At 38.1% G+C, this 12,644-nt stretch overlaps 1 protein-coding gene across 2 annotated transcripts in view; it reads left to right on the top strand.

Annotated features, from left to right (window-relative positions):
• The window catches only part of IQUB (IQ motif and ubiquitin domain containing), an 82,055-nt gene that overhangs the window by 25,829 nt on the left and 43,582 nt on the right, over positions 1-12,644 (top strand). For both annotated transcript variants that reach the window (XM_027539117.1, XM_027539118.1), the window contains exon 7: positions 1,377-1,587. In XM_027539117.1, coding sequence (XP_027394918.1) covers positions 1,377-1,587 — 211 coding nt within the window. The remainder of the gene's footprint in view (positions 1-1,376; positions 1,588-12,644) is intronic.

Below are 12,644 nucleotides of genomic sequence, written 5' to 3' on the forward strand. Positions count from 1 at the left end.
CCACTTGTCTCCTTTCTTAAAGGGATTTTTTTCACAGTTTCTGTTCTGTTGGAGGACTCCTTCAGTATGATCCAGTGTCTTTACTGTTTTCTGCTTCTATAATTTTTATGTAATTATTAGGGATTAGGATGAAGGGAAAGGATGTGTCAGCCTATTCTTTACCCTCAATCTTGATCTAACCTCTCTATATTTTACTTTTTTAAAAATTAGTTTAGTAAATAAAAAACAAAAACTCTCACTTATGTCACAAGCTTTTTTAGACTCTAGTACTATATATATATATTTATTTTTCTCACAATTTAATAATCCATGTTTGCTTTGGTGGTTTCCACGTGTAACTTATGTGCTGTGTGGTTGTGTGCTAAGTCACTTCAGTCGTGTCTGACTCTTTGCAACCGCATGGACTGAAGCTCTCCAGGCTCCTCTGTCCATGGGATTCTCCAGGCAAGAACACTGGAGTGAGTTGCCCTGCCCTCCCCAGGGGATCTTCCTGACCCAGGAATTGAACGCATGTCTCTCAGGTCTCCTGTATTGACAGGTGGTTTCTTTACCACTAGCGCCACCTAGGAAGCCCTGCTATGTGGTTGCTGTTCAGTCGCTCAGTCATGTCTGACTCCTTGTGACCCCATGGACTGTAGCACACCAGGTCTTCCTGTCCCTCACCACCTTCCAGAGCTTGCTCAAACTCATGTCCATTGAGTTGGTGATGCCATCCAATGATCTTGTCCTCTGTCATCCCCTTCTCCTCCTGCCTTCAGTCTTTCCCAGCATCAGGGTCTTTTCCAGTGAGTCAGTTCTTTGCATCAGGTGACCAAAGTATTGGAATGTCAGCTTCAGCATCAGTCCTTCCAGTGAAGATTCAGGATTGATTTCCTTTAGGATTGCACCATTTTTTAAAAATATGAGCCTAAGCTAATGACAAGAAAAACTAGAGATAAATTAATATTCATAACAAGAGTAGTATTTATTGAGGACCTGTGGTGTACCAGGCTTGAGCTAAGCACTTACATGCATAATACTGTCATTATCACTCTTTTGCACATGAGGGTACTAAATCACAGAGATGGCAGGTAACTTACTAAAAATTAACTAACTAGTGAGTAGTAGGAACAGGGAAGATTTAAACTAATTTTTGTTCCAGAGTCTGTGCTCTTAACATCATACTAACTGTCTCCTATAGTATACCTGCTACTAGATTTCAAAGTCAGATAGCTATTGTATTTCTGTTAGAATGTATGTGAGAGTTTATGGCATAGAGCTAAAGCTGGACACTCAGTATTTTTTAGTAGTTGTTGAATTGCAATAGAAATAATCATTGTTTCTTTTCCTTGTCTAGTAAGGTTGACCATATTTTATTTTCTTTAATTTAACTATAGATAATTGTGATACAGACTTACTACAGACGATGGCATGCTAAAGTTGTGGTAGAGGGTTTAAGAAGACAGAAAATGTTCAGGTTGCAGTGGGAAGCAGAGGAAGAACACAGGAAGATAAGAGAAAAAGAAGAGTGGATGAAACTGGATTATTACCGGAGGCATAATCCTCAAAGAAAAGAAGATTTTGAACTTCTTTATAATGCACTAGAACGTAAGTTTGAAATAGGCTTTGCATAAAATATTAATTTTTCATTAGTAGGAAAAACGAGTTTACTAAAGACAAAAGGAAGACCTTGTTATTTTAAGAAGTTGTCTGGGGAATCTGGACTAGAAAATTTTAAAATATGAATAGTGTCTTAGATTTGGGACAGGAATTAAGGCCAGAGTAAAATTGAAAATGCTTTTATATTAACAAAAGATAAACTATTCAGTTTTAGTGTATTATCTTATTTGATCCTTATCCCTGTGAGATAAAAAGAGAAAGTATTGTCCAGTCTGATTCTCTTAATGGTCTTAGAAATCTGTGAACTCAGAATTGGACTGTCTTGAAGCCCTCAGTCCAGCACCCTGCCTCTGATTCTCCTCTTCAGAGGAGACACCTTTTTTATTCCCCTCTACAATGATTATAAATATTAATATATATGTGTGTATACACATACATAGGGCTTCCTAGGTGGCACTAACAGTAAAGAAACCACCTGCAATGAAGCAGATGTAAGAGACACGGGTTTGATTCCTGTGTGTGAAGAAGTCCTGGGGGAGGGCATGACAACCCACTCCAGTATCCTTGCCTGGAGAATCCCATGGACTGAGGAGCCTGGTGGGTAACAAACAGTCCATAGGGTCACAGAGAGTTGGACACAACTGAAGCGACTCAGCACACACACACACACACACACATATGTATTGTCTGCACATTGGATTTTTATGGCTTATTTCTTCCACAGGATGTGTGCTAGTCTTGACACAGTTAAAAAGCCTCAGTTATTTGTACAAGCCAATCAATCACTACTTTGAGCAGGATACACTATTTTTCTTGAAGCCTTTTCTCAGTGCCCAGCTTCTAATCTCATCTTAAATGTCACCTACACAAAGCCTTCTGTGACAGACAGTACATCTTGGATATCCAAATTATCATATCACGGTTCTCATTGCACCCCCAATTTTACTTTATAATACCACAATTAGTAACAATACATTTTTTAATGTTAATTTTTACCACTGGATTGTCAGCTCCATAAGCAAATGACTCATTTATTTTTTTTGGATGATCTCTTTTTTTGTACTTACCTCAACAAATATTGGTAGAATGATTAAATGAATGAATGAGGGGGAACCCATGGATGTAGCAATTCAGCTGTCTCTAGCTTCTGCTTTCCCAGGAGTACCTCTAAAGTGGAAGTAACCAGAAGAGTTATTTATTACCTTAGATACTGGAAAGTAAAGTTGTGCTCTTGGGATAATAGATAAGAATTAAAAAAATTAAAAATAGCCTCAAGTTTTTTTTTTTTAGTTGAACACAACCTTTTTATCTAAAGAAATAATAGTCTGACATCTCTGTAATTGCTCATAATACCAACTTCAAGAAAATTTTCATACTGTCACTTTGTTTCTTTATATACTGTGTGTTTGTGGATGTTATTATGTGTTTTGTTACTCATGTCATCCTTTCCTTTCTAATCGAATACAATTTTAGGTGTCAGATGTTGAGTCTATTTAAGTAGCTCTCTGGTACTGTGCTATTTCCTGAAGATGAAACAATTAAACACCAAGTTTAACAAAGCAATAGTATTAATACATCTGTCTCTTTTATAACCTGCAAAATTGAATGGCTTTGGGAAAGTGATAGTATTTGGAGGTAACAGTTAAACTTGCTCCTGAGGTTTCTGTGTCTGCTTTCCCTTTCTCCTAATCACTGACCTCTGCAAATACTGTTTCATTTTAAATGTCACTTCTATTTCCATCTTCTCTCAGATGAAAGCAAAGCTTGTTTCTTAGTGTTAATAGTTAAATAGTGAGCACTGCTTGCAGGTTGTCTGTGAAGGTCTTATTGACAAGTAGAGAAGTAAAGTTGGATTATAGCAGAGCTCTATTTAAATAATATTCTAAATTTATATGGATAGACCAAAGGTATCATTGTTATCTTGTTTGGTTAACAGGCAGCTGTGTAAACTAGTGGAAAATATGCTTAATGAGATTCTACCTTTTCTACTTATTAATGGTATTTACTTGGACAAGTTACTCCTTTCTCCTAAGCCTCAGTTTCTTTATCTATAAAAGGACTTAATAATTTCTGGCATATCTACTTCAGAGGGCTTTATAAGTAAAAAATACAAAATATTACATTTATGATGGTACTTAAAAATACAAAGATATATGCATGTGTAAGTTACTGTTATACAGTAAATAATTTTATATAAATTTTCTAAATTAAAGAAGAACAGAGATATTTTATATGGCTAAAATGGCAGCCCACTCCAGTATTCTTGCCTGGACAATTCCATGGATAGAGGAGCCTGGCGGGCTATAGTCAATGGGGTTACAAGGGTTGGACACGACTTAGATGATTTATATGGAAGAAAATGAAAATGGAATTTCTTACACAAAAAGAGACATCTTTTAGTTTTCTTCTAGGCCTAAAATTCTGAATAAGAACCTCAAGAATAATATTGTTAAAGTTCTGCTTTTTGGGGGGAATTAAAATTCTGGTTCACAAGCTAAGTAATTTATAATAATAATTTTCATTCTATATTCTTTACTCCGGTCTTTGAAACTGTTGCCCTCTTGTGGTTCATAGTAACAATTGCATAGTTTTGTAAAACTGATAACAAAGTTTAACTTTTTCTCCAGATAACCTGCTCCTCAGTAATAAAAGCAAAATAAGTCAATTTAGGAGAATGATTTTAACTATGTAAGATAATATGCTATATCAAAGACAAGACTATCTTCAGGCAACATTTGATTTTTATGTCTTTTTTAAAAATATATATAGCGGTATGTTGAGGGTGACTTCTTTTGTTATCTGAACTGTCACTGTCATCTCAGACTTGTAGACATCATCCTGAGGAAATTAACAGCATGGCTTGTGCTCAGAGATCTTTTCCTTGCCCCGTGATTCTCTGTACATACTGTTCTCTTAACTGTCCATGTCCATACTTTAGGGCACCAGATAGGACCTTGCTCATTAGGTCTGGGCAATGTTTGTTGAATTGACTCTTCTACCCTTTGGTGATAGAAGAAAGGTCCGAAGCTTTAAAGAGCAATATTGCATAGGAACCTGGAATGTTAGGTCCATGAATCAAGGCAAATTGGAAGTGGTCAAATAGAAGATGGCAAGAGTGAACGTTGACATTCTAAGAACCCGCGAGCTAAAATGGACTGGAATGGCTGAATTAACTCAGATGACCATTATATTTACTACTGTGGGCAGGAATCCCTTAGAAGAAATGGGGTAGCCATCATAGTCAACAAAAGAGTCCAAAATGCAGTACTTGGATGCAATCTCAAAAACGACAGATGATCTCTGTTCGTTTCCAAGGCAAACCATTCAGTATCAGGGTAATCGAAGTCTATGCCCCAACAATTAGCTGAAATTGAATGGTTCTATGAAGACCTACAAGACCTTTTAGAACTAACACCCAAAAAAAGATGTCCTTTTCATTATAGGGGACTGGAATGCAAAAGTAGGAAGTCAAGAAACACCTGAAGTAGCAGGCAGATTTGGCCTTGGAGTACAGAATGAAGCAGGGAAAAGGCTAATAGAGTTTTGCCAAGAGAATGCACTGGTCGTAGCAAACATGCTCTTCCAATGACACAAGAAAAAACTCTACACATGGACATCCCTAGATGGCCAACACCAAAATCAGGTTGATGATATTCTTTGCAACCAAAGATGGAGAAGCTCTATACAGTCAGCAAAAACAAGACCAGGAGTTGACTGTGGCTCAGATCATGAACTCCTTATGCCAAATTCAGACTGAAATTGAAGAAAGTGGGGAAAACCACTAGACCATTCAGGTATGACCTAAACAAATCCCTTATGGTTATACAGTGGAAGGGAGAAATAGATTTAAGGGACTAGATCTGATAGATAGAGTGCCTGATGAACTACGGATGGAGGTTCGTGACATTGTACAGGAGACAGGGATCAACACCATCCCCATGAAAAGAAATGCAAAAAAGCAAAACAGCTGTCTGAGGAGGCCTTACAAATAGCTGTGAAAAGAAGAGAAATGAAAAGCAAAGGAGAAAAGGAAAGATATAAGCATCTGAATGCAGAGTTCCAAAGAATTGCAAGGAGAGATAAGAAAGCCTTCCTCAGCGATCAATGCAAAGAAATAGAGGAAAACAACAGAATGGGAAAGACTAGAGATCTCTTCAAGAAAATTAGAGATACCAAGGGAACATTTCATGCAAAGATGGGCTCGATAAAGGACAGAAATGGTATGGACCGACAGAAGCAGAAGATATTAAGAGGAGGTAGCAAGAATACACAGAAGAACTGTGCAAAAAAGATCTTCATGACCAAGATAGTCACGATGGTGTAATCACTCACCTAGAGCCAGACATCCTGGAATGTGAAGTCAAGTGGGCCTTAGAAAGCATCAATATGAACAAAGCTAGTGGAGGTGATGGAATTCCAGTTGAGCCATTTCAAAACCTGAAAGATGATGCTGTGAAAGTGCTGCACTCAATATGCCAGCAAATTTGGAAAACTCAGCAGTGGCCACAGCACTGGAAAAGGTCAGTTTTCATTCCAATCCCAGAGAAAGGCAATGCCAAAGAATGCTCAAACTACTGCACAACTGCACTCATCTCACACGCCAGTAAAGTAATGCTCAAAATTCTCCAAGCCAGGCTTCAGCGATATGTGAACCGTGAACTTCCAGATGTTCAAGCTGGTTTTAGAAAAGGCAGAGGAACCAGAGATCAAATTGCCACCATCCACCGGATCATGGAAATAGCAAGAGAGTTCCAGAAAAACATCTATTTCTGCTTTATTGACTATGCTAAAGCCTTTGACCATGTGGATAACAACAAACTGTGGAAAATTCTTCAAGAGATGGGACTACCAGACCACCTGACCTGCCTCTTGAGAAATCTGTATACAGGTCAGGAAACAACAGTTAGAACTGGACATGGAAAAACAGACTGGTTCCAAATAGGGAGAGCAGCTGTATGTTGTCACCTTGCTTATTTAACTTCTATACAGAGTATATCACGAGAAACTTCAGGCTGGATGTAGTACAAGTTGGAATCAAGATTGCTGGGAGAAATATCAGTTATCTCAGATATACAGATGACACCAACCTTATGGCAGAAAGTGAAGAAGAACTAAAGAGCCTCTTGATTAAAGTGAAAGAGGAGAGTGAAAAAGTTGGCATAAAGCTCAACATTCAGAAAACTAAGATCATGGCATCTGGCCCCATCACTTCATGGCAAATAGATGGGGACACAGTGGAAATAGTGGATGACTTTATCTTTTTGGACACCAAAATCACTGCAGATGGTGACTGCAGCCATGAAATTAAAAGACACTTACTTCTTGGAAGGAAAGCTATGACTAACCTAGATGGCATATTAAGAAGCAGAGACATTACTTTGTCAACAAAGGTCCGTCTAGTCAAGGCTATGGTTTTTCCAGTAGTCATGTATGGATGTGAGAGTTGGCCTATAAAGAAAGCTGAGTGCAAAAGAATTGATGCTTTTGAACTGTGGTGTTGGAGAAGACTCTTGAGAGTGCCTTGAACTGCAAGGGATCCAACCAGTCCATCCTAAAGGAGATCAGTCCTGATTGTTCATTGGAAGGACTGATGTTGAAACTGGAACTCCAGTACCTTGGCCACCTGCTGCGAAATGTTGACTCATTTTAAAAGACTGTGATGCTGGGAAAGATTGAGAGCAGGAGGAAAAGGGGACAACAGGAATGATATGGTTGGATGGTATCACCGACTCAGTGGACATGAATTTGGGTAAACTCCGGGAGCTGGTGATGGACAGGGAGGCCTCTGGTGTGTTGCAGTCCATGGGGTTGCAAAGACTTGGACACAACTGAGCGCCTGAACTGAACTGAAGTGACCCTTTGTTTTGCTTGAACTTGTGCTAATGGTGTTCTCTTTTTTAATTATTACCTCTTGATCTAAAGGTCCCTTGACTTCTAGCCTCTGGCGACTCCATGGGCTCCATCTATTGGCAGATCTGACCCTGGGATTCAGTATGACTCTCTCTTGGTTCTTTCCATTCAGGGTTCCAGTCTGTCATGAGAATTTTAAAAGCAAATGCATAGAAATTGCTGGTGATGGGGACAATATTGTATGTTCTGCTGTTTCTTGCTTGGAAATAGCAAGTTTATTCTATATTAGAAATTTTAGAATGTGTATTGACTTTATATTTTATTATTGCCCTTTCATTTTATAGTTGAACTTGAGGCCCAGGAAAATAATTGTATTCTTTCAAGTGAACCAGTTGCTTTAATATCTTTTTCTTTAAGAATACTGGAGGTTACTGACATTGTTATGGGCTGCATTGTGTTCCCCTCAAATTCAAATGTTGAAGCTAACTTCAGTTCTCAGAATGTGACAATATTTGGAAATAGGTTCTTTAAAGAACTAATGAAGAAAATGTGGGGTCATATGGGACCTGGACCCAGTATGACTTTAAGAAGAGGCCATAAGGACACTCTTGCACAGAGGGATGACCATGTGGAGCCACTGGAGGGAGGTGCCCCTTTACGAGCCTGGGAGTGAGGCCCTCAGGAGAGACTGATTCTGCTGTCACCTTGATCCTGAACTCCTATCCCTCAGAACTGTGAGAAAATAAATTTCTGTTGTTTAAGCCACCCAGACTGTGGTGCTTTGTTATGACAGCCCTAGCAAACTAATGCAGGATTCCAGGCTTTTTTGTTGTTGTTTGCTTTTCTTTTCATTCCCAGGGAGGATATATTTTATGAGAGTAGGAAGACTCTCTCATCTTTTCATTGTCTTCTGTGTATAGTTCTAGAAACTGTCAAATCAGTTATAAAATCAGCTTTTTATAGCTGTTCCTGGTTCCTGTGTTTTTCTGTTCCTTATTGGTAGTTGAGTGATAGTATTTTCCTTATGCCATGTTGTAACCTTTACATGGAGGTTCTTCATCTAATAGAGAATTTTATTGGAAATAAGGTCCATTATTTTCATGGTTCTAATTAGCCTCATTGGGTTGTTTCTTTTTTAAAGTCATACTAATAATTTAAACAAAACATAAAACCTGAATATATATGGATATAAAAGTATTTGAAAACACTATATAGGTATAGATTCACCTAGTTAATCTAACCGACCAGTATATTGCTTTTTGAGGTTTGCAAAATAGTTTAATATTCTAGTGGCTTAAATTTATTACCAGTACCAAAAATTTCTAATGTAAAACTAGGAAGTAAAATATGCTTACTAATATCATTCAGTTTTTATTTGCTTTCCGGGAACATCCATATAATCCCATGAGGTAAATATTCTCAGTTATTATTTCCACAAGCAAGCAATTTTCATCTTTATTCATATACTGCCTTTTAGTATATAGATATTGTCAAATTTAAAAAATTTTTTGGTTAGTAAAACTACTCTTAAATGGTATACTCATCAATCATGGATTTTCTGGACTTTCATAACATAATTTAGTTCTTAAATTTACAACTCTTTTGCTGAATACAATTTAGCTTTTAAATTCACAAATAGACCAAGCTGTACAGTATCTGAATAATGTATTCCTGGTAAAGGACAGAATGGATTCTTATAAAGAGCATGACTGACAAATCTTTGACCTTAGCAGGATGATTTCAAATCGAAATTTGAGAGGAGGAAGAAATAATCTGACAAAACTGTAAATTGGATATCATGAAAGTTAGTGGTTATAACAGAAGAAGGCCACAAACAACACTTATGGCTTCAGATACTTAACCTTTCGATGCAGAGACTAGTGTTAAAAGTAAACCTAAAATTTTAATGAAAGGAAAGTGTAAATTCTAATTATGTAAGTTATATATAAATGTAATGTATTCTGAAATAACCCTGCAATGTAACAAGTGAGTAATAATCATGCTTGTAATGTAACAACTGAGAGTACATTTTACTTGATTGAATTATATGTAATAGAATGTAAGAGGAAGTAACCTTATGTCAAAGGATATTTACCCAAAGGAAGTCTTTAAACCTAAGGATGAAAAATGATAGGCTTTTGGGTAAAGGTAACTGAAATGAAAAGCAAAAATTCTGTTCCAGTGGAAGGATTTTATGGTCTGTCCAACGAGGGACAGGCAAAGAGAAATGTTCACTTCTTTTGAGAAGGCATTATGCCTTTCTCACTTTTGTATGTACCATCAAACCTTATATGGTTCCTTTCAGATAATAATTGTTCAAAAATTACTGTTGAGTATTTTGAATTGGCAAGGAAATGATAGCATTTTGGCAAGTATAATACCAGATCAGGGAACTAGGTTTTTGAAGTTCAGAGGAAAAATAAGTTTGACTCTATGGCCAGAGTGCAGTTCATGAGATTCTGAAGCTTCATCATTCTGACAATAAAGTAATAAATCATCTCTATGTAAATGAAAAGAATTGCATGTTAGCAGGGAGATTATATACTTTTAAAATTAGTTATTACAATAAATCAAAAGAATGTCTGGAGGTCCTAAAGATCTTACTAGAACCACTCCCATAATTTACATTTTAAGATAACAGGATTAGCCAGAAGGTTTTCAGGAAGAAGAAACTGTCCTCAAGCAGGATACATTGTTGGTATATAATCCTTCAGTTCAGTACAGTCTCTTAGTCAGGTCTGACTCTTTGCGACCCCATGAATCGCAGCGTGCCGGGCCTCCCTGTCCATCACCAACTCCCGGAGTTTACCAAAACTCATATCCATTGAGTCGGTAATACCATCCAGCCATCTCATCCGCTGTTGTCCCCTTCTCCTCCTGCCCCCAATCCCTCCCAGCATCAGAGTCTTTTCCAATGAGTCAACTCTTCGCTTCAGGTGGCCAAAGTATTGGAGTTTCAGCTTCAGCATCAGTCCTTCCAAAGAACACCCAGGACTGATCTCCTTTAGAATGGACTGGTTGGATATCCTTGCAGTCCAAGGGTCTCTCAAGAGTCTTCTCTAACACCACAGTTCAAAATCATCAATTCTTCAGCACTCAGCTTTCTTCACAGTCCAACTCTCACATCCATACATGACTACTGGAAAAACCATAGCCTTGACTAGATGGACCTTTGTTGGCAAAGTAATGTCTCTGCTTTTTAATATGCTATCTAGGTTGGTCATAACTTTCCTTCCAAGGAGTAAGTGTCTTTTAATTTCATGGCTGCAATCACCATATGCAGTGATTTTGGAGCCCCAAAAATAAAGTCTGACACTGTTTCCCCATCTATTTCCCATGAAGTGATGGGACCAGATGCCATGATCTTAGTTTTCCTAATGTTGAGCTTTATGCCAACTTTTTCACTCTCCTCTTTCACTTTCATCCAGAGGCTTTTTAGTTCTTCTTCACTTTCTGCCATAAGGGTGGTGTCATCTGCATATCTGAGCTTATTGATATGTCTCCCAGCAATCTTGATTCCAGCTTGTGCTTCTTCCAGCCCAGCGTTTCTCATGATGTACTCTGCATATCGGTTAAATTAGCAGGGTGACAATATACAGCCTTGACATACTCCTTTTCCTATTTGGAACAAGTCTGTTGTTCCATGTCCAGTTCTAAGTGTTGCTTCCTGACCTGCATATAGGTTTCTCAAAGGCAGGTCAGGTGGTCTGGTAGTCCCATCTCTTGAAGAATTTTCCACAGTTTGTTGTTATACACATGGTCAAAGGCTTTAGCATAGTCAATAAAGCAGAAATAGATATTTTTCTGGAACTCTCTTGCTTTTTTGATGATCCGGTGGATGGTGGCAATTTGATCTCTGGTTCCTCTGCCTTTTCTAAAACCGGCTTGAACATCTGGAAGTTCACGGTTCATGTATTCCTGAAGCCTGCTTAAGAATTTTGAGCATTACTTTACTAGCGTGTGAGATGAGTGCAATTGTGCGGTAGTTTGAGCATTCTATGACATTGCCTTTCTTTGGGATTGGAATGAAAACTGACCTTTTCCAGTGCTGTGGCCACTGCTGAGTTTTCCAAATTTGCTGGCATATTGAGTGCAGCACTTTCACAGCATCATCTTTCAGGTTTTGAAATAGCTCAACTGGAATTCCATCACCTCCACCAGCTTTGTTCATATTGATGCTTTCTAAGGCCCACTTGACTTCACATTCCAGGATGTCTGGCTCTAGGTGAGTGATCACCGCATCATAATTATCTTGGTCATGAAGATTTTTTTGTACAATTTTGTGTATTCTTGCCACCTCTTCTTAATATATTCTGCTTCTGTTAGGTCCATATCATTTCTGTCCTTTATTGAGCCTATCTTTGCATGAAATGTTCCCTTGGAATCTCTAATTTTCTTGAAGAGATCGCTAGTCTTTCCCATTCTGTTGTTTTCCTCTATTTCTTTGCATTGATTGCTGAGGAAGGCTTTCTTATCTCTCCTTGCAATTCTTTGGAACTCTGCATTCAGATGCTTATATCTTTCCTTTTCTCCTTTGCTTTTCGCTTCTCTTCTTTTCACAGCTATTTGTAAGCCCTCCTCAGACAGCCATTTTTCTTTTTTGCATTTCTTTTCCATGGGTATGGTCTTGATCCCTGTCTCCTGTACAATGTCACGAACCTCCGTCTGTAGTTCATCAGGCACTCTATCTATCAGATCTAGTCCCTTAAATCTATTTCTCACTTCCACTGTATAATCATAAGGGATTTGATTTAGTCATATCTGAACCTACTTTGTTCATTTTAAGTCTGAATTTGGCAATAAGAAGTTCATGATCTGAGTCACAGTCAGCTCCTGGTCTTGTTTTTGCTGACTGTATAGTGCTTCTCCATCTTTGGCTGCAAAGAATATAATCAATCTGATATCTGTGTTAACCATCTGGTGATGTCCATGTGTAGAGTCTTCTCTTGTGTTGTTGGAAGAGAGTGTTTGCTATGACCAGTGCATTCTCTTGGCAAAACTCTGTTAGCCTTTGCCCTGCTTCATTCTGTACTCCAAGGCCAAATCTGCTGGTTACTCCAGGTGTTTCTTGACTTCCTACTTTTGCATTCCAGTCCCCTATAATAAAAAGGACATCTTTTTGGGCATTAGTTCTAAAAGGTCTTATAGGTCTTCATAGAACCATTCAACTTCAGCTTCTTCAGTGTTACTTGTTG

This window comes from Bos indicus x Bos taurus, chromosome 4 (assembly GCF_003369695.1).
Source record: "Bos indicus x Bos taurus breed Angus x Brahman F1 hybrid chromosome 4, Bos_hybrid_MaternalHap_v2.0, whole genome shotgun sequence".
In the NCBI taxonomy this organism is placed as follows: domain Eukaryota; kingdom Metazoa; phylum Chordata; class Mammalia; order Artiodactyla; family Bovidae; genus Bos; species Bos indicus x Bos taurus.